This window comes from Corella eumyota, chromosome 2 (genome assembly GCF_963082875.1).
Source record: "Corella eumyota chromosome 2, kaCorEumy4.1, whole genome shotgun sequence".
Taxonomy (NCBI): domain Eukaryota; kingdom Metazoa; phylum Chordata; class Ascidiacea; order Phlebobranchia; family Corellidae; genus Corella; species Corella eumyota.
In genome coordinates, this window is record NC_137491.1 from 7,865,278 (window position 1) to 7,889,315 (window position 24,038).

General features: G+C 27.9%; 3 protein-coding genes across 3 annotated transcripts; 2 read left to right on the forward strand and 1 right to left on the reverse strand.

Annotated features, from left to right (window-relative positions):
- The first annotated feature begins 605 nt into the window (after positions 1 to 605).
- LOC145744116 (WD repeat domain-containing protein 83-like) lies at positions 606 to 2,476 on the forward strand. The gene is made up of 6 exons (XM_082562228.1): positions 606 to 693; positions 788 to 886; positions 996 to 1,192; positions 1,350 to 1,529; positions 1,696 to 1,894; positions 2,029 to 2,476. Exons 1-6 carry the CDS (start codon positions 654 to 656, stop codon positions 2,292 to 2,294), a joined length of 981 nt encoding a protein of 326 aa, XP_082418354.1. The 5' UTR covers positions 606 to 653; the 3' UTR covers positions 2,295 to 2,476.
- Positions 2,477 to 2,764: 288 nt separating this feature from the next.
- Positions 2,765 to 8,985, forward strand: LOC145742306 (uncharacterized). The gene is made up of 20 exons (XM_082560088.1): positions 2,765 to 2,852; positions 3,377 to 3,511; positions 3,757 to 3,902; positions 4,050 to 4,194; positions 4,300 to 4,441; positions 4,564 to 4,695; positions 4,782 to 4,932; positions 5,039 to 5,250; positions 5,337 to 5,571; positions 5,642 to 5,791; positions 5,876 to 6,022; positions 6,170 to 6,339; positions 6,438 to 6,578; positions 6,679 to 6,849; positions 6,997 to 7,182; positions 7,284 to 7,419; positions 7,526 to 7,676; positions 7,772 to 7,824; positions 7,893 to 8,601; positions 8,750 to 8,985. The coding sequence occupies exons 1-20, from the start codon at positions 2,765 to 2,767 to the stop codon at positions 8,983 to 8,985; spliced, it is 3,636 nt and encodes a 1,211-aa protein (XP_082416214.1).
- Positions 8,986 to 9,528: 543 nt separating this feature from the next.
- On the reverse strand, positions 9,529 to 22,543 carry LOC145742184 (uncharacterized). The gene is made up of 28 exons (XM_082559965.1): positions 22,433 to 22,543; positions 22,137 to 22,256; positions 21,898 to 22,025; positions 21,758 to 21,797; positions 21,405 to 21,653; positions 21,039 to 21,203; positions 20,719 to 20,940; positions 20,150 to 20,363; positions 19,831 to 19,944; positions 19,518 to 19,691; positions 19,228 to 19,339; positions 18,946 to 19,083; positions 18,557 to 18,655; positions 18,386 to 18,462; positions 18,094 to 18,253; positions 17,951 to 18,010; positions 17,701 to 17,861; positions 17,442 to 17,585; positions 17,148 to 17,364; positions 11,848 to 17,030; positions 11,747 to 11,776; positions 11,546 to 11,668; positions 11,250 to 11,428; positions 10,969 to 11,123; positions 10,665 to 10,832; positions 10,426 to 10,506; positions 10,279 to 10,358; positions 9,529 to 10,126 (listed from the first exon to the last, which is right to left on the reverse strand). Exons 5-28 carry the CDS (start codon positions 21,469 to 21,471, stop codon positions 9,682 to 9,684), a joined length of 8,568 nt encoding a protein of 2,855 aa, XP_082416091.1. The 5' UTR covers positions 21,472 to 21,653; positions 21,758 to 21,797; positions 21,898 to 22,025; positions 22,137 to 22,256; positions 22,433 to 22,543; the 3' UTR covers positions 9,529 to 9,681.
- Positions 22,544 to 24,038: the final 1,495 nt, after the last annotated feature.

Consider the following 24,038-nt stretch of genomic DNA (forward strand, 5'->3'; position numbering starts at 1 on the left):
AAAAACGAACTTTAAATTTTAATAAATAAACACCTATTAATTAGTAATTAGTGATATTTAAATCATCAAAATAGGAGGATTGAAACACAATATGATAATAAACAACATACTAAAATTTTAGAGATTTATATACACAAAATCAAAAGTTATTCGATTTCAAAATTCGGATTAGTAAGAATAAAAATAAAAATAAATATACGGACAATAACAATATGTTTCGAAATCTAAGATTTCGAACCATAATAATAAAAATACGGACAATAACAATATGTTTGAAATCTAAGATTTCGAACCATAATAATGACAATAACAATATGTTTCGAAATCTAAGATTTCGAACCATAATAAAAACATAAATGAATCCTGCGTAACATTTTCCTGCGTACTATGCAAAAAAAACAAAAAACAGTCAAGTTATTTTAGCAGCCAAGATTAAAGTTTTTTTAAATGTGGATTATCTTTTTATAAGTTTTATTAAAATAGATTAAAAAAAGACATTAGGCTTAGCTATTATATTGTTGCTATTATTTTAAAATGGTTAATTGACAGAGGCACAATCACATTTATGCTAGTACATACCCGCACGTGTCATTGTTTACAATTTGTCACTGCTAAATAAACTTGTTGTATGTTTTAAATTTAATCTTGCGAGTATGGAAGTGGTTGGGCCCAAAGAAAATCCAAATAAAAAAGGTATATTTTTTCAATGAACGTATCACGTACCAAAATATTTTAAATTGCCATGTACTGTAACTCTAACTTTATATTATTATTAAACTATTGACAGAACAAGTAAAACCAGTTGTATTAAAATCAGCCCTTCCAACAAAACTTATACATACAATTGATTGTCAACAAGGAGCAGTTCGAGCAATTCGGTTTAATTGTATGTTTAACAAAACATTTTTTATATAAATGTAAACTTGTTGTTAATTTACTTGTTTAATTTGCCTTTATTTTATATTTTTTTAAATGTTATGTTTATTAAATTGTAGTTGATGGCAATTATTGCATGTCATGTGGAAACGATAAATCTATAAAACTTTGGAGTCCCGAAAGAAAATTATTAATTAAAAAGTACACAGGACATGGCTACGATGTCTTGGATGTAGCTGGTTCAACTGATAATTCACAACTTGCATCTTGTGGCTCAGATAAATCAATAATTTATTGGGACGTTGGTTCAGGACAGGTACATAAATTCCATATTTATTAGTAACTTAAATTTTTTCTGTAAACTATGTAATGTTATTTCGTGAGACAACACAAAAAAAACTGTATTGAAGACTCATACTATGATGTAGAATTTATTTTTGTCACATTTTTTTTAAAGAATTTGTTGTGTATAGATTCTTAGAAGATATAGAGGGCATGCTGGACGAGTAAACTGTGTTGAATTCAATGAAGAATCAACTGTTATTGTTTCTGGTTCAGTTGATTCGTCAGTTCGAGTATGGGATTGTCGATCTCGCAGTTATACCCCAATACAGATCATGGATGAAGCAAAAGATAGTATAACATCGCTGCAGGTTACAATTAAATATTTAAGCAAATTTAGTCTGTTAATATTTTTAAACTACAAAAATAAAATTTCTTTACACATTTTAATCATTTTCTTCCAACTTTTTGTCTAAGTTGTTAAACACTTTATACTACATACCCAAATTTATAAACCTTTTTTTACCATGCTTACAGGTAAGTGATCATGAAATACTGACAAGCAGCATTGATGGCCGGATTCGCCGTTATGATCTTAGAGTTGGATCTATGACCTCTGACTACATTGGGTCTGCAGTGACCAGTGTCTCATTTACCAAGGATGGTCAATGCACATTAAGTTCAGCTCATGACAATACAATTAGACTGCTAGATATAAGTACAGGGGAACTATTAGGTACGAATATTGATTTTAATAATTTTTTAAATTAAGATTAAAAAATATTTATTAAGTTCAGATTGCATCATAAAGTAAGTAATGAACTGTTTTAAAAATTTTATTTTTTTAATTGATGCAACTCATTTATTTAGGTGAGTACAAGGGCCATGTTAACAATAAATACATGATTGAGTGTGCTTTAAATCAAAAAGATGATCATGTTCTCAGTGGTTCTGAAGATGGTTATCTATATTTTTGGGACCTAATCGAGGCGAACGTTACAAATAAAGTCAAAGTTTATAAGAATAGAACAATTCATTCAATTTCAGTTCACCCTGAAAAGGACTTATTAATGTGTGCTTGTGAGGATAAAATTTATTTATTTGCAACTGAAGATTATACGGAAATGGAGGAATGATTTAAAATTAAAAAACATTTAATATTGTTTAAATTTTGATTTACAAAAAAACATCAAGTATGTCACAGTTCTTGCATTACATTATATTATAGGTTATTTATGTTACCTAGTAATAAAAATGATAAAATTGTTGTATTTGCGAATAATAATTGCGACTAAACTATGAATTTGTGTGTTATGTCCAATAAACAACCTATATATAATACTATATATATATTGTGTTATTTTTTTTAGAAAGTATAACTAAACTAATCAAAGTTGATCATTAATAACTTTTTCCTATCACTAACATCCTGCCTATCTATAACATAGAAACAACCCACTCCTTTTCAATAACTTCCTCATTCCAATATTTTTTCGTTAAATATCCAACAAAAACATATGGAACTACTACACCAGTTAACTTTATATATGTGGTGAATCATAAAAAAATTTTAAATTAATAGGATTGTGGGATTTTTTCATTTAAAATGTATAATAATTGTTGCTTAAGAATTAGCATACTATTAGTTTTTTTGTATATCATCAACGAATCTAATTGTAGTTATGAAAGCAAAGGTAAAATTAATTTAATTAACTAAATCAGATAAAAAAAATTTTAAACTAAAGTTTTTAAATTTTATTAAACAAATTATATTAAGTAAAAATTTATAAAGGGCCAAATTAAAATAATATATCATCAACGAATCTAATTGTAGTTATGAAAGCAAAGGTAAAATTAATTTAATTAACTAAATCAGATAAAAAAAATTTTAAACTAAAGTTTTTAAATTTTATTAAACAAATTATATTAAGTAAAAATTTATAAAGGGCCAAATTAAAATAATATATCATCAACGAATCTAATTGTAGTTATGAAAGCAAAGGTAAAATTAATTTAATTAACTAAATCAGATAAAAAAAATTTTAAACTAAAATTTTTAAATTTTATTAAACAAATTATATTAAGTAAAAATTTATAAAGGGCCAAATTAAAATAAGTCAGTATGATTAATCAATTTGACTAAAAACTTTTTTACATTTATTTATTTACATACATTTAGTTATTTATTTTTATCTACTAACAACTTACTGTTAACAAGGAAATTGGAGTCCATGTAGCGCATCATGTGATGGTGGAAGACAATTTCGAAAAATCAAATGTAATTTAACCAGTGAAATATTGTGTTCTGGCACAAGAAAACAGTGGAGAATATGCAATCAAAATCTTTGCAATTGTAGGTGACCCATTTATCGTCTGTTAATAAAAAAAAATTCTGTGGTTTTTTATGTTAAAACTATTTAAATATAATACCAATTTAAACCCAGTTGTATTACCAATTTAATATAACTGAAATGTAGTAAGTTAATAGTATAAAATGCATTTCTAAAATTTATAAACAATAGATATAAAGTTTTCAATAATTATAAGACGAAGTAAAGTCTTTGTGCCACAGACTGCAGTTTAATATTTATTTCTTAGCTTATCTGGATTGGCCCAGAATAAATTTTTTTGGAACATTTCACACATTTACTCCAACAAATAACAACATAAGATGTAACTACATTTCTGATACTTTTGCCCCTGTTTGTAATTCAAAGCGTGCTGTGTACAGTTTTTCAAATGAGGTATCTTATTTTAATATGTTGTCGTTTTTAATTTAATTTTATAAATGATACAATTAGATATTTAGTTTTAAACAAGTTTGCTTTGTAGAACTTTTTTACAACTAACAACATAAAATATAAAAAACAATTTCTAAACCTGTTTACCAGACCAATCATGACTACCAAAAGCCTTCTGCTTTACCAATGGGTGATGGCCACTTGTACTTTACAAATACTAAAATAACATCATTATGTATGGACCCTTCCCAAAAATGTTCTACCAATAACAAATTTGTTGGAAGAAGTGTAGATGGTTTGTCATTGACCTCATGTATAAAAAACTAACAAAATATTTTTAAGATGTAATAAATAGTACAACAAAATTTGTAAAACTTTATTATTAAAAGCTTGTGTTTAGGCCGTGGAAGGTTAGTTGATTTAGACACCGACTGGCAACTTGCATCAGAAGTGTTTGCATTTAAGTTTGACATAGAAGGAGTTTTAAGTGCACGCATGTTGCGATCTGTTTTGCATCAGTTTGCAAATAGAGAAAATGACAGGTTTGCAATTACCTTGAGTGGGAAATAACATATAAAACAATAATTTACAATAAATAAATTTAATATAAACATAGATTTATGAACCTAACAAAAAACGAAAAAAGTTTTTATGTTTTTTGTAGACAAGGTTCTGATCTTGGTAGTAGTGCGAGGTGGAAAAGTAAATTGGTTGATATTGAATGGAAAAATTCTGAGCTAAAAAAGGAATTTGGGAACACCAAAAGTCTATCTATAACATTTACTTTTGATTTATAGTAAGTAAATAAGATCCAAACTATTTATTTTTTTTGTGGAAAAAATGGTATTAGTATTTATAGCTAAGGTTAATTAAAAATTTCAGTCGTTTTTTCTCAAAAGAAGGAAGGCTAAGTGGTACAATTGGAATGACATCAGAAAATGACCCAGTAAACACATTTGGAAGTAGAATAATGAGAGGAACATCACCAACACAAAACTGTGATGTTCCATTTAATATTGACCAAAAACATAAGGTACACAAATTTTAAATTTTATTTAAACAATTACATTAGAACAAATCATTATCTTTTAATATCATACAAAGTAAAATTCATATTGATTGCCTTAAAATGTATTTAGAAAATTTTGGTTGATATGTCAAGCATAGTAAAAACCAAACTTGGTGGGGATTTTAGTCTAAACACTTTAAAGCATGTTGATCTTGTTCTTTTGCCTTCACAACACCCCGGTTTCAATACAAAGTTTTGTAAAAAAATAATTTGTAGTGGAACAGAATTTTATTTATTAACATCGAGGGGAGCTTTAGATGCTGTGGGAAATTCACAAAGTTGGTAAGATTAATTTTAAACTTTTTTTAAAATTTTGATTATATTTTGTAATGTCATTTCTCTATTTAAGTTGTGGTAAAATCTTTAAGGTATGAACAATTCGGAGGAATTTTAGACATTTCCTTAAATCAAACAGAAGAATTTCTAATAATAAAGGCTGCACATCACCGAATTGGCCTTATAAACAGAAGTTCAATATATGAAGACATATTTTGTCAAAGAAGAATTTATTCACTTTGCTACTTTGTACCAAAGTATTGTCGAACAAAAATTTCATCTTGTGCAATATTAGCCCTTGAGGAAATTAACGGTATCAACTTCAAGGTAAAAATTGCCTAAAAGCTAATTTTATCATTGTTTATACAACTAAATGTTGTGATTTTTTATTTTGTAGCCAATGGTTAGATATACAAACCGGTTAAGCAAAGGTGATACTTGGAAAATACCTGTTCTAGCAAGTTCATTCGGTTACCCACTTAAGGGAGCTAAAGTTGATTTAATTTCTATAAAACAATCAACCCCACAATTTTCATGCAGTACTAAAGTAAAAACCCCCAAAAATATAAACAAGTTTGTATTTAAAATATAAACATTTATTTCTTTTTTAATTTGGTTTTAACAATTATAGCATGCGTGCAAACCCTACCTAGGAGTGCCTGGTAATGTTTTAACACTGACCAAAAATGCAACAACGAATGAAAATGGAATTGTTCAACTTGAATTAAAAGTGGTTAGAAATCCTGGAGATGCCAGAGGTTGCAATTTAGATGGACAGGTTTATTTTTTAAAGTTTTTTAAAAACCCAGTATCGAACCCAACACCAAACTGAAACCTAACAAAATAAAAAAAACTCAGTATCTTTTATTTTAAAGCAGCACAAAGATTTTTGTGGTATTTTTAATAAGTAAACATAATGTTTTAGGTATATCCACTGCAACTTATTTTGTCCCTGTCAACAAGTTATGGAATTATAAGAATTGGAGACGGGGGTATGATTCTAACTCCTAATTTAGAAAGCAATAATTTAGCCAAAAAACAATGTCATCTAAACTCTGTGTATTCAAACTTTCCATTTGCTGCAAAGATTTACAGGTTAAAATTGTTATACACTAAAAAGTCATGAACCGTAAGTGTAAAACTAAAGATTAAATTATTATTATCAAATTATAAATGTATTTTTTGCATATTAGTTCACTTCCTTACTCAGTAAAAAACAAGAAGTGTCCCACATGGTTGGAAGATATTAGACCTATTTTTCAACTCTATTTTAACTTATATCCTGTAATGGAAAAACATTCAATGATTAATTTAAGAAACATAGAAGATGTCAGGTACCATAAGGTTTTAATTTGTTTTTAACAAAAAAAAATGTTATTGTAAATATATAAAATTAGATTTCTAAAATTTTTATTTTGATTTAACTTTTAACAGATCAAAATTACATATGATTAACATGACAATGTTTACTTTTAATTTTGAGCATAACAATTTTATGCCAATCACACGCGACCTTTCACCTGATAAAACTGAACTTGTCAGGAAGTGGTTGGATTGTGAAATAAATGATTTATACCAAAACGAAACTCCAAAACCCGATTCTAGGTCTGATTTGGATATAAATACATTCTTACATAGACTATAATGCTAAGTTATTTAAAAGACTGCGTAGGTTCTAATGCTTGGTAACAAACTTTTTACACATTTTTTTATTATTACAAAGCTGCTTTTAAAAATATATTTTAAAAACAGAAAAATGGATATGATTATGACAGAGGTATGCGGAAACCTAAAAAATACCGAAAATAGCTTATTAGAGTTACAAAATCTGCTTCAAACAGCATTGTTAATTGAGTTGTACACAATACCACCTTATCTTACTGCATGGTTCTCATTAAAACAAAACTTCAAAAGCGAAATCTCAAAAATGTTAAAAAGGTGGTAATTATAAATTTATAGGTTCTGCTTTTAAAAATATATAAAGAACTTCTCCCTTAAAATATTAAAAAATTTTTACACAAAAATTAAAAAAATTTTAGCGTAGCTACCGAAGAAATGTTGCATATGACTTTAGCTGCAAATGTATTAAATGCAATTGGTGGCAAACCAGACCTTACAAATCCATACTGGCTTCCAAATTATCCTACAACTTTTCCTTCCAACAAATTTTACCAGGTTTTGCTAGTTTTGAAAAAAAAAACTAACAAATTAATCATACTTTTTGCATACCATATCCCACTAAATAAAGGTGTAAATTAAAAACAAAATTATGTTTTATTAGATTCGGCCAGATCTTACATTAAGAATTGAAAGATTTTCAAAATACACCACCAGAAATATGTTTAGTGAAATTGAGAAACCAGCATCTCCTGATATTGTGCAATTTTTCAATGATATTTCACTTATTTGGAAAAAATTACCAGATACAACTAGTATACTTTAATATGTTACAGTTTTTTTTGTTTTAATACAAAATTTATTAATTTAATAATTACCAGTTAAACAAATTCGAATTGTTGTTTTATAGAAAAAATTCATGACCCAAAATGGACAAAGCATAGTTTTAATACATCTGATCAGGTACTCAAGAAATAATTTTCATATTAACAAATTCCTCTTTTACAATATTTTTTTGTTTATTTATATAGATATCAAGTTTAGACTACAAAAATAGTAATTTCTGGAAGAATATTTTTAATTACACATCAATCAAGATGAAACAACCAAACATTGCAGATGTTTACACCATTGGTGCATTTTATGCACATGTAATGTTGAAAATGCTTCAGTTGGAGTCATGTTTTAAAATAAACTTAAACAAAACAATTTTTAACGGTAAACCATCGAGACAACTTGGAAGTGAACAGTGGTATGCAAGTAAAAGATTAACTGATGGAAAAATCATTTCAGTATTTGATTTAAAATCAGCAATTAAGGCATTACTAGAAGTTGTCTATGAGGGGGAGGGAAGTTCACCATTGGCATCACCTTTCATTACAAAAACTGAGGAATTAAACTTTTTAAAATCATCAAGTAACAATATAATGCCTAACAACATTCCAATTGCTTCTACATCACACTACATAAAATTTCTTGAAATTGCAAATGGATACCGATTACGAATTGTTAATGAACAACCTAATGGACTTTTAAAAATAGAATGTTTACCGAAAGAAACCAACAATGCTACCTATCAATATTGTTTCACTGGTGAGCCACTTAGCATGGCTGAAGAGTTGGCAGTATGGCCAATTGAACATTTATCTAACAAAAATGGAAAGGAACAGTTTAATAAATATGCAGTCAGTGCTTCTAAGAATTTTAACATATTGTACACCTTACTATTAAAATGTTTAGGTAAGTTAATGCTTTTGTAACTGTGTTAAAATATTTATAATAAACTAGTTAGAAAAACAAAAATTAAGTATAAATATTTTCTTAATTTATGTTATTTTTTTAATATATGTAGTACCATTAGCTAACTGAACTTTTTTTGTAACTCAAGAAAAAACATTCAATGGTTTTCCATTTGAGATGTCAACATGTATGGGAAAAATGTATGAGTTATTAAATGCCGGTAAAATTTTGGTAGAAACACCACTCTACGAAAGTAAGCCTAGAGGACCTACTACTGCACCACAATGGATTTATCAATTTAGCAATTATGATATTGAAAAATTTTATCATGATTATCCTGACCCACTTTTAAATGATACATCTACAATTCCAGTATATTGTTAAGTGTTTATAAAAGATAATATATCTTTTCTATAAAACATTTTTATTTTATTGAGCTATGAATAGAAAAAAGACATTGCACTTGGAATAAACCCACCCCAATTTATAAAACTTACCTTTTAAAAATTAACAAATTGTTCTTTCCAAATTATGCAGCAATAATATTCTAAAAACCAATCCAGGTTGTGTAAACATCAGGTAAATAACTTAAGTTTTATTTTTTATAACAACTAATGCCAAACTAAAATACCAGCTTCTGTTATTTAATAACGCAACATCCTGCTATTTAAAAACAAAATCGATCTAATTTGGGTATTTCCCTATGTTAACAACAACAGAGTATTCACTATTATTTAAGTTCAGGCACTTTTTTTGAAAGGATCATGTTACTCTTACCTATTTCTATTCTTTAATTTTAATGAATATCAAATGTTTAATAAATTCTATCATTTTTAGAACAAACTAACCTTAAAGTATATTACTTTCACCAAGTAAAGTAAAAAGCTGATATTTAGAACCAAAATTGTTTAACATTACTAGGTTTATTAGTAGCAAATACGAACAAGTTTTGGCAGTTAATTTTAAGCAAAACATAAATATGTGTTATATACTATACAGCGAGACTTCATAATTCTACGGAAAATATACAGTAAGCAACTCCACAAAAATGTTGCTTCCATTGTTGAAAGCCCACCAGGCTTAATCCTCCACTACAGCATTGTTCTTGACAGCATTGATCATTTCCATTAGGCTGTTTATACTCTCCAGTACCTCTATTGCACTAAGCACCACAAATGAATAATTTTCTTCCTCTTGAACATGTTTAGGTGACAATTTTTGACCATTTCTGGAAGATGAAGGTCGTGGACATTTTGAATTGGCTTTGGATAAAGCTGGTTTAATTTTAGGTATTCTTGAACCTGCTGGTTTATTCTTGTTTGATTGAGATGCATTTGTATTTGCTGAAGTTAATTTAAAAGCACTCTTTGTAATATCTTGACCAGTATTAGATAAGATTATATTTCTCAACTTGCTGCTTGAGACATTAAGTGGATTACTCCCAGCTGTTTTCTTTGGTGTTATATTTCTTATTCGAGTTGGAGTTAACCCAGTAAGGGGTACTCCTCCTACAAACCTAGTCTCGCTGTAAACAAGTTTTGTAAATAAAAAGTTGTGACTAAAACTGCTTAAAGAAAATAAAGTTAAGTATTATTATAAAGTAACATAAAATATGTATATATGCCTTTATTTATTTTAGAAATTGTATTTTAAATGAAATAAAGATTATATTATTACCTGATTGATTCATTACAAACATCTCGATTAAGGTGACTTGGTTTAGGATAACTAATTTGCTTTTTCTTTGTTGATGGAATCTGATAAAACATTTAACATAGTTAGTTTACATATTTTATGAAAAACATTTTTATATTTTTAAAAAACCTGGGAAGAAAGTCTTCTCTTGGTTTCCTTGTGAATAAAAATTAGTTTGTCGATCTCAGTTGGAAATTTAGAGAGAATAAACTAAAAATAAACATTTTAAGTAAATAATTATGTCAACTTAAATCACAAATTCAAGCCAACCAATTAGTATATATAAGCCGAACCTAAAAATAATTTAAATTAGATTTAATGAGCTCAAATAAGATTACTAATTCATTTCTAGATTTTTTAAAAATTACCAGAATTTTTTCCTCATCATAAAGGAAGATTTTTATGAGCTTGCAAGCAGCCACAAAAACCGATCTTTCTCTTTTCTCCCTTCCCCCACTTTCTCTTGACTTCATTGCAACATCCACAAGAATAGGGAGCATTTTTTCTAAATCAATTTTCTCTAAAGAGGGTCGATGCTAAAAAATTTTTTTAACTATTAGAATCGTATTTGCTATTAAACAAAACAATTATTCATGTAAAAAATAACTTAACAAATCATACAATTTTTAACCTTATAAAAGCAATAAATATGAATTAATTTAATCTACGCACCCTTGTCACATTTGTTATGATGTTGACACAGTGAAGAAGAATAATCAAGCTCGTAAAATCTCTGATTGAAACCCCCATTAATCTCATAATTATACTTACCCCACCCCCATCTACTACACATTCACGAAACGAGTCAAGAAGAGTAGTTACTTTTTCTAAAAAAAATCTCTTTATGTAAAAAAAGGTAACATTTTATTAAAACTTTATTAACAGGGTTTATTTAAAAACGAAAAGTCAATATTTAAAAAACAGTAAATTTTATGTTCTTTTTTCATATTCACCTAAATCTTCCAGTGCACGCACAACATTTGCCAAGTCTTCGTATTTTAACAAATAATCAAATGCAGACTGAATTCGGTGGCGCATTTTTTTGTGAGGGTTAAGTAAAGCTATTTGGTTTACTCTGTTCAATGACTCACGACAAGGAATAAGTTCAGGTGTTTGTTTACGAATAGCCTTGCTGTTAAATATTTTTTCATGTTATAGTTTATGTTAATATGCTAGTTAGAAAAACTTACAAATACTGTGTAAACTGAAACACATTAAGTGTTATGCAGTTTTATTTAAAAAAAATTACCCTCTATATCGTGCTTGTATAAATAATATTGCTTCAATACGGCCCTTCGCCATCTTTTTGCCATACAACATCCTTGCATTTTTCTGTATGACCACTGCTGCATTGCACATTTGAAAGTATTGCCTAAAAATAATATAATTCGTAAAGCAAAAATTTACCTCAACAATATAGCAACATAAATTAAAATTTGTGTTCAATTACCTTTTTTCAGCAAGCCTCTTTCGATAAAATCTAAAATATTACAATTTATTATTAAATATCGTATTGCGATTGTTTTATCAAGACTATGCAAAGGTGATTACCTTTGAATTTTAATTGCCTCCATATGAAGGTGAACGTTATTAGAAACTTTGGAAATAATAATTTCTCTTTCTTGTTCGCTATAACTTAGATGTCTCTTTAGTTTAGAAACTTTTAGTCTGTCTTTTGTACCCCGAAAATATGATTGAATACAAATGGTAGATTTTTTTAGATTTTGATATTTTTTCTGTTCTTTTTCCGCCAGTTTTGAAGCTCTAAAACTTCTTTGAATGACAATTACAGCTGATTTCATTCTTACAAATTCATTTTGATATTTCATTGCTCTAAAATAAGATTGAATACAAATGGTAGATTTCTTTAGATTTTGGTAGTTTGCATGTTCTTCTTTAGCCAGTTTTAAAGCTCTAAAACTTCTTTGAATGACAATTGCAGCTGATTTCTTCTCGATAAAACCATTTCGATATTTCATTGCTCTGAAATAACTTTGAATACAAATGACAGATTTCTTTATATTTTGGTAGTTTGCATGTTCATCTTTAGCCAGTTTTAAAGCTCTAAAACTTCTTTGAATGACAATTGCAGCTGATTTCTTTTGGATGAATTCATTTCGATATTTTATTGCTCTGAAATAACTTTGAATACAAATGACAGATTTCTTTATATTTTGGTAGTTTGCATGTTCATCTTTAGCCAGTTTTAAAGCTATAAAACTTCTTTGAATGACAATTGCAGCTGATTTCTTCTCGATAAAACCATTTCGATATTTTATTGCTCTGAAATAACTTTGAATACAAATGACAGATTTCTTTATATTTTGGTAGTTTGCATGTTCATCTTTAGCCAGTTTTGAAGATCTAAAACTTTTTTGAATGACAATTGCAGCTGATTTCATTCTCACAAATTCATTTTGATATTTCATTGCTCTAAAATAAGATTGAATACAAATAGCAGATTTCTTTAGATTTTGGTAGTTTGCATGTTCTTCTTTGGCAAGTTTTAAAGATCTAAAACTTCTTTGAATGACAATTGCAGCTGATTTCTTTTGAATGAATTCATTTCGATATTTCATTGCTCTGAAATAACTTTGAATACAAATGACAGATTTTTTTAGATTTTGGTAGTTTGCATGTTCTTTTTTAGCCAGTTTTGAAGCTCTAAAACTTCTTTGAATGACAATTGCAGCTGATTTCATTCTCACAAATTCATTTTGATATTTCATTGCTCTAAAATAAGATTGAATACAAATAGCAGATTTCTTTAGATTTTGGTAGTTTGCATGTTCTTCTTTGGCAAGTTTTAAAGATCTAAAACTTCTTTGAATGACAATTGCAGCTGATTTCTTTTGAATGAATTCATTTCGATATTTCATTGCTCTGAAATAACTTTGAATACAAATAGCAGATTTCTTTATATTTTGGTAGTTTGCATGTTCTTTTTTAGCCAGTTTTGAAGCTCTAAAACTTCTTTGAATGACAATTGCAGCTGATTTCATTCTCACAAATTCATTTTGATATTTCATTGCTCTAAAATAAGATTGAATACAAATAGCAGATTTCTTTAGATTTTGGTAGTTTGCATGTTCTTCTTTAGCAAGTTTTAATGATCTAAAACTTCTTTGAATGATAATTGCAGCTGATTTCTTCATGATAAAACCATTTCGATATTTCATTGCTCTAAAATAAGATTGAATACAAATAGCAGATTTCTTTAGATTTTGGTAGTTTGCATGTTCTTCTTTAGCAAGTTTTAATGATCTAAAACTTCTTTGAATGACAATTGCAGCTGATTTCTTTTGGATGAATTCATTTCGACATTTCATTGCTCTGAAATAACTTTGAATACAAATGGCAGATTTCTTTAGATTTTGGTAGTTTGCATGTTCTTCTTTAGCAAGTTTTAAAGATCTAAAACTTCTTTGAATGACAATTGCAGCTGATTTCTTCTCGATAAAACCATTTCGATATTTCATTGCTCTAAAATAAGATTGAATAAAAATGGTGGATTTCTTTAGATTTTGGTAGTTTGCATGTTCTTCTTTAGCAAGTTTTAAAGATCTAAAACTTCTTTGAATGACAATTGCAGCTGATTTCTTCTCGATAAAACCATTTCGATATTTCATTGCTCTAAAATAAGATTGAATAAAAATGGTGGATTTCTTTAGATTTTGGTAGTTTGCATGTTCTTTTTTAGCAAGTTTTAAAGATCTAAAACTTCTTTGAATGACAATTGCAGCTGATTTCTTTTGGATGAATTCATTTCGATATTTCATTGCTCTGAAATAAGATTGAATACAAATGGCAGAAATTTTTAGATTTTGGTAGTTTGCATGTTCTTCTTTAGCTAGTTTTGAAGATCTAAAACTTCTTTGAATGACAATTGCAGCTGATTTCTTTTGAATAAATTCATTTCGATATTTTATTGCTTTGAAATAAGATTGAATACAAATAGCAGATTTCTTTATATTTTGGTAGTTCGCATGTTCTTCTTTAGCTAGTTTTGAAGATCTAAAACTTCTTTGAATGACAATTGCAGCTGATTTTATTCTTACAAATTCATTTTGATATTTCATTGCTCTGAAATAACTTTGAATACAAATGACAGATTTCTTTATATTTTGATAGTTTGCATGTTCTTTTTTAGCCAGTTTTGAAGCTTTAAAACTTCTTTGAATGACAATTGCAGCTGATTTTTTTTGGATGAATTCATTTCGATATTTCATTGCTCTGAAATAAGATTGAATACAAATGGCAGATTTTCTTAGATTTTGGTAGTTTGCATGTTCTTCTTTAGCAAGTTTTAAAGATCTAAAACTTCTTTGAATGACAATTGCAGCTGATTTCTTTTGGATGAATTTATTTCGATATTTCATTGCTCTGAAATAACTCTGAATACAAATGGCAGATTTCTTTAGATTTTGGTAGTTTGCATGTTCTTCTTTAGCAAGTTTTAAAGATCTAAAACTTCTTTGAATGACAATTGCAGATGATTTCTTCTCGATAAAACCATTTCGATATTTCATTGCTCTGAAATAAGATTGAATACAAATGGTGGATTTCTTCAGATTTTGGTAGTATGCATGTTCTTCTTTAGCAAGTTTTAAAGATCTAAAACTTCTTTGAATGACAATTGCAGCTGATTTCTTTTGGATAAATTCATTTCGATATTTGATTCCTCTGAAATAAGATTGGATACAAATGGCAGATTTCTTTAGATTTTGGTAGTTTGCATGTTCTTCTTTAGCCAATTTCGAAGCTCTAAAACTTCTTTGAATGACAATTGCAGCTGATTTCTTTTGGATGAATTCATTTCGATATTTCATTGCTCTGAAATAACTTTGAATACAAATGGCAGATTTTCTTAGATTTTGGTAGTTTGCATGTTCTTCTTTAGCAAGTTTTAAAGATCTAAAACTTCTTTGAATGACAATTGCAGCTGATTTCATTCTCACAAATTTATTTTGATATTTCATTGCTCTAAAATAAGATTGAATACAAATAGCAGATTTCTTTAGATTTTGGTAGTTTGCATGTTCTTCTTTAGCAAGTTTTAAAGATCTAAAACTTCTTTCAATGACAATTGCAGCTGATTTCTTTTGAATGAATTCATTTCGATATTTCATTGTTCTGAAATAAGATTGAATACAAATGGCGGATTTCTTTAGATTTTGGTAGTTTGCATGTTCTTCTTTAGCTAGTTTTAAAGATCTAAAACTTCTTTGAATGATAATTGCAGCTGATTTCTTTTCGATAAAACCATTTCGATATTTCATTGCTCTGAAATAAGATTGAATACAAATGGTGGATTTCTTTAGATTTTGGTAGTATGCATGTTCTTCTTTAGCAAGTTTTAAAGATCTAAAACTTCTTTGAATGACAATTGCAGCTGATTTCTTTTGGATAAATTCATTTCGATATTTGATTCCTCTGAAATAAGATTGGATACAAATGGCAGATTTCTTTAGATTTTGGTAATTTGCATGTTCTTCTTTAGCAAGTTTTGAAGCTCTAAAACTTCTTTGAATGACAATTGCAGCTGATTTCTTTTGGATGAATTCATTTCGATATTTCATTGCTCTGAAATAACTTTGAATACAAATGACAGATTTCTTTATATTTTGGTAGTTTGCATGTTCTTTTTTAGCCAATTTCGAAGCTCTAAAACTTCTTTGAATGACAATTGCAGCTGATTTCTTTTGGATAAATTCATTTCGATATTTCATTGCTCTGAAATAACTCTGAATACAAATGGCAGATTTCTTTAGATTTTGGTAGTTTGCATGTTCTTCTTTAGCAAGTTTTAAAGATCTAAAACTTCTTTGAATGACAATTGCAGATGATTTCTTCTCGATAAAACCATTTCGATATTTCATTGCTCTGAAATAAGATTGAATACAAATGGTGGATTTCTTTAGATTTTGGTAGTATGCATGTTCTTCTTTAGCAAGTTTTAAAGATCTAAAACTTCTTTGAATGACAATTGCAGCTGATTTCTTTTGGATAAATTCATTTCGATATTTGATTCCTCTGAAATAAGATTGGATACAAATGGCAGATTTCTTTAGATTTTGGTAATTTGCATGTTCTTCTTTAGCAAGTTTTGAAGCTCTAAAACTTCTTTGAATGACAATTGCAGCTAATTTCTTTTGGATAAATTCATTTCGATATTTCATTGCTCTGAAATAACTTTGAATACAAATGGTAGATTTTCTTAGATTTTGGTAGTTTGCATGTTTTTCTTTAGCCAGTTTCGAAGCTCTAAAACTTCTTTGAATGACAATTGCAGCTGATTTCTTTTGAATGATTTCATTTCGATATTTCATTGCTCTGAAATAGCTTTGAATACAAATGGCAGATTTTCTAAGATTTTGGTAGTTTGCATGTTTTTCTTTAGCTAGTTTCGAAGCTCTAAAACTTCTTTGAATGACAATTGCAGCTAATTTCTTTTGAATAAATTCATTTCGATATTTTATTGCTCTGAAATAACTTTGAATACAAATGGCAGATTTTCTTAGATTTTGGTAGTTTGCATGTTCTTCTTTAGCCAATTTCGAAGCTCTAAAACTTCTTTGAATGACATTTGCAGCTGATTTTAATTCAAGAAATTTTTTTCTTTTTTGATTTCTTAACATAATTGATCGCCACCACTTTTGTATTAATATCAATGCAGACATGCAATCATTACGATTTTTCATGATGGCTTGTGAGTAATATCGTCTCCAAGTTCGCTAAAAAAAATTATTTAAAAATTACAACAGACCTCATTACCTTCTATAGAATTTAAAAAACAAAATTTTTATGAATATAATTTAAAAAATAAAAATCTTATAAATAGAACTATTTACTTGAATAATGCATGCAGCATAGGATTTTTTTTGTTCCACAACTTGTAATTTTTTTAAAGTTTCCATTTTTCTACAAGCAAGTTTGGTTCTAAAATATTTCTGAAAAGTGATTGCAGCATTTTTTTTCGCCAAGAAATTTTGTCGGTCTCTTTGTCTTAATAAATGAGACTGATACCATACCTCAATTCTAATACAAGACGACTTCATTTTTAGGAATCTATAAAATTAAATAAATAATTTTAATTATAAAAAAATCTTTAAATTAAAAAAAAATTTAAAAATTATAACAATCACCTTTTTCTTAACATGCTAGTTCTAACAACAGAAGAAACCAGAACAGAAGCTTTTTCTCTTTTTTCTTTTTCTTGTTTTTCAATTTCTATTTTTTTTCTGCGAGTCAAGATTGCTCTCCACATTATTTGAATTGTTCTTGCAGCTCTAAATAAAAATACAAAATAAATGAATATGTTTAAATTGACTGAAAATAATATTATGTCAAAAAATTTAACAATACACCAGTATTTTTTTATTTTAATTATTAACATTTTTTTACCTTTCTTCAACCCTGGCATCTAGCAAGCGAGTGCAAAGGTAAGCAATTATCAATCTAACAACCTTAGAATCAGGAATAGTTCCACAGAGGTCCTGGATTTGCATTAACGAAGGTATTCCTCCAATATCGTAGATTGCTTGTTGGACAAGTGTAAAATTTTCCTGGAAAATAATTAAGTAATTAGTAAATACATATAAAAAGGCAAAATATCATTAAAAAAATTAAAATTAGGTGGTGTTTTTTAGTTTACCTTTTCATTTTTCTGCAGACGTTTGTATTCCTTGTCATAACTATCTTCTAAATAATTTACCTAAAAAAAAGAAAATTTATGATTTTACAGACAATCAGTAAATGCAATCCGACCATGACAAAAAAAAGAATCGAAAAATTTACACTTTGCTCCTCCTTAAAATTATGAGTAGTTTTCATATAAATGGAGGAAAAAGAGAGAATTTGAGGTTGGTAATGACAGATTAAACAAGCAAATATTCTTCCATCTCCGAATGAACTTGCAAAATTTTCAACTTCAATTGATTGATAAGCACATACAGCTCTGTTTTAAATTTTTTTACAAAATAAAAGTTTTATTTTAAAATTTAAAATAAGTTGTATCTTTTTAAATAACCTTAAACTTATTTGCTTTTTTATATTAGTAAAGTCAGCCATGTATAAACAAATGTTTCACCTGCACCAATCAAGTAAAACTTGGGACATTTTTTCAATGTTTGTTCCAGAGCTTGCTATGTCTTTGTATTTCGTCATCTTAAAAATATAAAAAGTAAATCTTAAACCTTTTTTATTAAAATTTGATTTATTCCCTACTTTTACAAGTAATAAAAAAATATTTTAATTGAACCTGTGCGAATGAACCTTCCAAATGCGTTTTAAGTTTAAAATTTCTTCGAAGAAAATTGATTTCATCAGACACAGTCTCCAGATCAATTAACTTCACAAGCTGAAAGTTGTAAAAAAGTAAGTACATTTTTGTAAAAAGGTTATTAACTAGTCAGTTGCCACCCTTCAGCATGCATTTAAATTGTCATATAATATTATCATAGTAATTAATATTTGCCCAAAATAATTTAACATTTTAAACAGCAATTTTTCTTTACTTTAAATAAGACATGTATATATAAATTTTCCCATTAAGGTTTTTTTATTGAATATTTACATTTTATTTGGTGTCATAACCTGCACACGATTATATTTTTCTCAAATTTAATTAGATTTAAGTATAATAAAGACCTGGATATGAGCAGCAATGTTCCAGAGTAAAGCCAGAGTTTTTTCTCTGCTTCCTTTTAGAATATGATCAATCTCAATCTGTTTTCCTTGATCATCTTTTAAACATATTCCAAATTGGGATAAAGCTTCCAAAGCAATCTAAAAATGAATAAAAAAAATTATTAATAAGTGCTAATTTTAAAGATTATTACAATTGAGTAAGGTGCAATTTATATTAAGCAAATATAGAGAATTTTTAACAAAAAAAATTTGAACTTTTTCTTAAAAAAATATTTTTCTTACCCCTATATTATGTTTTTTCTGCAATATGGTTCCAGGTGGAACTCTTAACTTTGATGAAAATTTCCAGTTCCGAAATAAAATCTCAGCCATTCTTGTAAGTCGTATTCCATCTCTTCAATATTAACAAATTTAAAGTTTAAAAAAAAAATATTAAATAAAACAATATAAAGAAGTCCGAGTACTTATTTAAATATAAAAAAAGGGAAACAAAAATAGCATATCCTTTCTTATAACATTATTTAAAAAAATAAAGTTTAGTACTTTCCTAATATTTAAAATAATTATAATACCTCATATCAACAGCCAAGTTAGTGACTCCATAATTAAATTCATCAAGAAAAGATTGTTCGTGAGAAACAGAGTAACCCAACATGGAGAGATGGCGAATAATGTCACCTTCTCCTTTAAGAAAGTCTCGTGAAAAAGTCATCAGTATTTCTTTGCTGCTTGTTATTTCAGCTCCCCTAGTGTATTAAAATTTTAATCAAAAAAATTGAGCTAAAATTTTATAAAAAAAAAAAAATAATCTATTTCTTAAAAAAATAAAATAAATAATCTATTTCTTTCATATATTAACCAACTAGCAATATTTAGTAATCTTACTTTCTAAACAAACAAGGATCATGATCTATAAGATGATTTTGTTTTGCTTGATCAAGTAGGTATATAAGAGGAAATAACTTTTTTAAAGTGTGGCGTGATAACTCATCCTCATATCTTAAAAAACATTTATTTATTATAGCATTTTGTAAACCAATGTAATAAAATAAACCTTTTTTACATAAGGGCCTTTAACTTTAAAAAAGTTTAATAACAAAGTCTTCTGTGGGTATATTTATATTGCCCAAAAAATTAAAAAATTTGATTATAAAAAGTAAAAACTAAAGCTTAATACTTTAATTTGAATAAATTTGAACAATACCCAGGTGAGAAGTAGTTGGGAACAGTTCTGTGTGCAAATTCTTTCGCAATTTCAGTGTTGTTTAATATTTTGTTGAATATAAAGTTGGAGATAGTCACAGAAATATCTCGATCCTTGTACAACAAAATTTTTTCCCCGAATGTTACTTCTAGTGCAAACCTTAACCAAAGTGGGTTGTAGTTTAGTAAAAGCTCCACAAGTTTCTTTTTACTCCCTGCAACAAAATGAAAAGAAGTAAATTTTTGAGCCACTTGTTTTTTTAAGGCTGAACTGTAATATAAAAAAAACGTTACTAATTAATACCAAAAAATAAAGCAAATTTAACAATGCTAATCAGATTCAGACACAATCTGAAGGGTGTGCTCAATACCCACTGCTTATGTATTGTAGCAACCTTGAGTAAGACATTATAAAAAGAACAAACTCCTGTCAAAACCCAAACCATTTAACAGTTCAACTATTGGCCACACAATTATAACCCTAGGTTTAAGCTGTAAAATCGAGGTTTCCACAATAAGACTAAAAAATACAATGAGTGTTTGATCAAAAGCATAAATTAAGTTTCAAACCTGTATCTTTGGATAAATGTCTGTCAGGCCGTACTTCTAACTTCTTCTCATCAACTGCTTGCTCAACGTTCATAATGACTTCTGACATCTCGTCAGACTGAAATATATTGCAAGCAGCCCGTCGAAGTGAGTTCAGTCTGCAACCGATCTTATAAACTCTTAGTGAAGCTGTTTCTTTGCTTATAGCTGGTTGGATTGATGACTTGGGCAACAATGAATCAACTAAATATTTAAAAAAATAATAATTAAAAAAAATTTTAAAGGCCTAAAATAAAAATTTTAATTGAAAACATTTATTTTAACCAAAAAAATCAAATTACTTGAGCTCTGTTTGCTCTTGAACTCATCAGGAGTTAGGATGTGGTTGACCCAACAAGCAAACCCAAACTCTTGCTTCTCCCTCCATTTTGCATCATGAAATCTGTTTCTGGAACCAAACACCATCGGATGTCTTTTGTCTAAGCTTAGTTTGTTTAGTGGTGCAACTAATACATGAACAAAAAAATAAAATAAATGATTTATTAAAAATGTTGCAATACGAATCTTGTTTTTAATTTTGATATTCTTTCCAAGACTTTTAAAAAAAACTATTATAAATAAGAAAAAGCAATAAAAAAATAATCAATTTAGAAAACAATATATTTGAAATCACGTTTACTAGTTGTATTATCATGTGCATTACTTACCACGAAGAGATTTGTTTAAGTTTTGTTTAGTGAAACTTTGGTTTAACTTATAACCAGTACTATCCATCAAAGACAAATTAAGCGTACAAACACTGCGCCTCGACACTTTTCTTTTTGGTGGGGTAGCTTTTTTGGATGCAGCAATACTTCGTCGCGAAAACTTTTTTGGTGAATTCGCTTTTATAAGGTTACCAGCTTTGGCTTCTCTTAGTTTTTGAATTCTTCGACTTTTGGGCGTGGTTTGTATAACTAAAAACAAATACTTGGTAATTGCATGAATAACAAGAAAAAAATTCGCAAGGCATTTAATAAAAATAAGAGATATTAAAACTAAATAGGATTGCAAAATTTACCATTTTTTGGCTGAAAAGTTTCTCTGGCCAATTTGGGACTCTAAAAAATAACAAGGTGAATTAAATTTAATTCCTTTTATCACTTTACCACAGTTGTACAAACTAAATGTATAGCCTATAATGTACAAAATACAAATTACTTTTCTAGTTCTTGACAGAGAAGTTTCACTTTTTCTTTTGATTTTTTTCTCTACAATTTGACGAGGTTTGCGTTGACAATCAATTGTGTCTTTTTCAGGTTGAACTTGACTCTTTGAAGGAACTTCATCTAATTAAGTTAAACAAAACAAAAAGTGTCAACATTACTGTAATTTTTGAAATTAGATAAATTAGAATATTGCAAAGGAATAATTTTAAGTTAAAATAGGATAAACCAAACCTGGTTTTAATTTGTGTTGTCCAGCTTTATTGACATTATAAGGCGAGAGCAAAATTTCAGTAGGAATTCGAAAGTTTGATAAGTTTCGAGCTTCTGGAGTATTCCTTATTATTTCTTTCTCTAAAATTGAGTAAAATAAGTTATATGAATTTATTAAAATGTTAAGTAAAAACAGATAACAATAGGTGAAAAAGAAGTAAATCAAAAAACTATTACTTTATCCTAATAAATAATTTCATTTATATACATTTTAAATATAAATTTATAAAATAATAAAAACTAAACTTCAGTTTTACCAACAAACTCTTCCAAAATAGTTCTTTCAACTTTTGGTGGCACCAACTCAGGTTTTTGCTCAACTAAACCTACATAATCTGAACTAGGCTCAATGTTGTTCGAAGTGCTTGGTATTTGGATGTTGTCGGGTGAAGTTGGGGTAAGGTGAATTTTCCTCGGTATTATGTAAGTGGGTCGCCCCAATCCAGGGTGTGTACCCAGTTTTTCTACTGGAGTAAGATTTTTTTCATCTAAGAATAAGAATGCCATATTAGAAATACTTGAAAAATTGATTTATAGTTTTACATCTCAGTAAAAGGTATTTGTTTTTGTATGATACTGGTATATAAAAATTTTTCAAAAAAGCAATTTATTTTTACCAAACTCATCGTCAAATATATGTGTAACATTGCTAAATGACTTTTGAAATTTATTCAAGATTGATTGATCCATTGGATTTCGCTTGACTACCTTTATTTTTCGCTTCTAAAAATATTAAAAAATACATATAAATAACTTTCACAACATATTATATCCACAAACATTTAGAAATAAAAAGAACCTGTTGTTAAATAACAAAAAAACCTATTGTTAAAATAATTGAAAAAGCACCTTCTTTACTTCTAAAGCCGTGCCAAGCAGTAAAGCTTGAACCTTTCTGTTATGATTATAATTAATCGTTATCAATTCTCTACAGATTCCAGCATTTTGCGGATTCCATGAAATACAAACGAGATGATCAAATCCGGCCTCAATGGTGAATTTGGTCTAAAAAAGTAGTTTTTTAGAACTTGCCAATTTACTATTACTATAGTTATTATAAAATTTATACTAAGAAATGGGCAAACAACATGAGACAATTTAGTTATCATGATATTTTTAGTTAACTGTTAATTATTATATATTAATTGTCAACCATGAACTAACCAGCTAGCCAAATTTTAACCCATTTTTTTAGTTTACCACAGTATAAGAATAAAATTACATAAAGAATGCTGAAGTTGCTCTTTTGCGACAAAGGTAGAATTTCCACATCCACATCAAACTCGTTTGTGTTGTTCAATAACAAATCTCTCACTTTGTTCGAACCAACTTTTACTTCCCCAAACTCAACAAATGCCTTTTTCTCAAAATGAGAGAGATTTAAAGTCGGTCTCTTTCCTTTATCAGGTGAATCGCCCTAAACAAAAAATTAGTCCCAAAATTTATTTTAATTATTAGATAAAATAAACAATTAGTAAAGGAATTATGGATACTGACATATTTTAAACTTTTTTAAATTTTCTTTTAATTTACCTGAGAAGGTGGAATATAAGGTGGCATGTCAGCCCACATTCCTCTTCGTTTGGAAATTTTTGTCGGCGAAACATTTTGGTTATCGTCAACTTGATTGTTGTAAAAATTTGTCTGGTCTTTTGCTTTCCACATCTTTTTTTAAAACTAATACTATTTACCAGAAAAGTGTGAAAGCATATTTTAAACTTTGCAAAAAACTAAGAATTAAATAAGTTTTAAGCTAAACAGCCAACAGCTAGCCTAATTCTATAAATAAATGAATAAAAAATGTGTCGTTAAACAGTTAAAGTAATCAAAACTTATCAAGTAGTAAAACAAGAAAATCTAAAC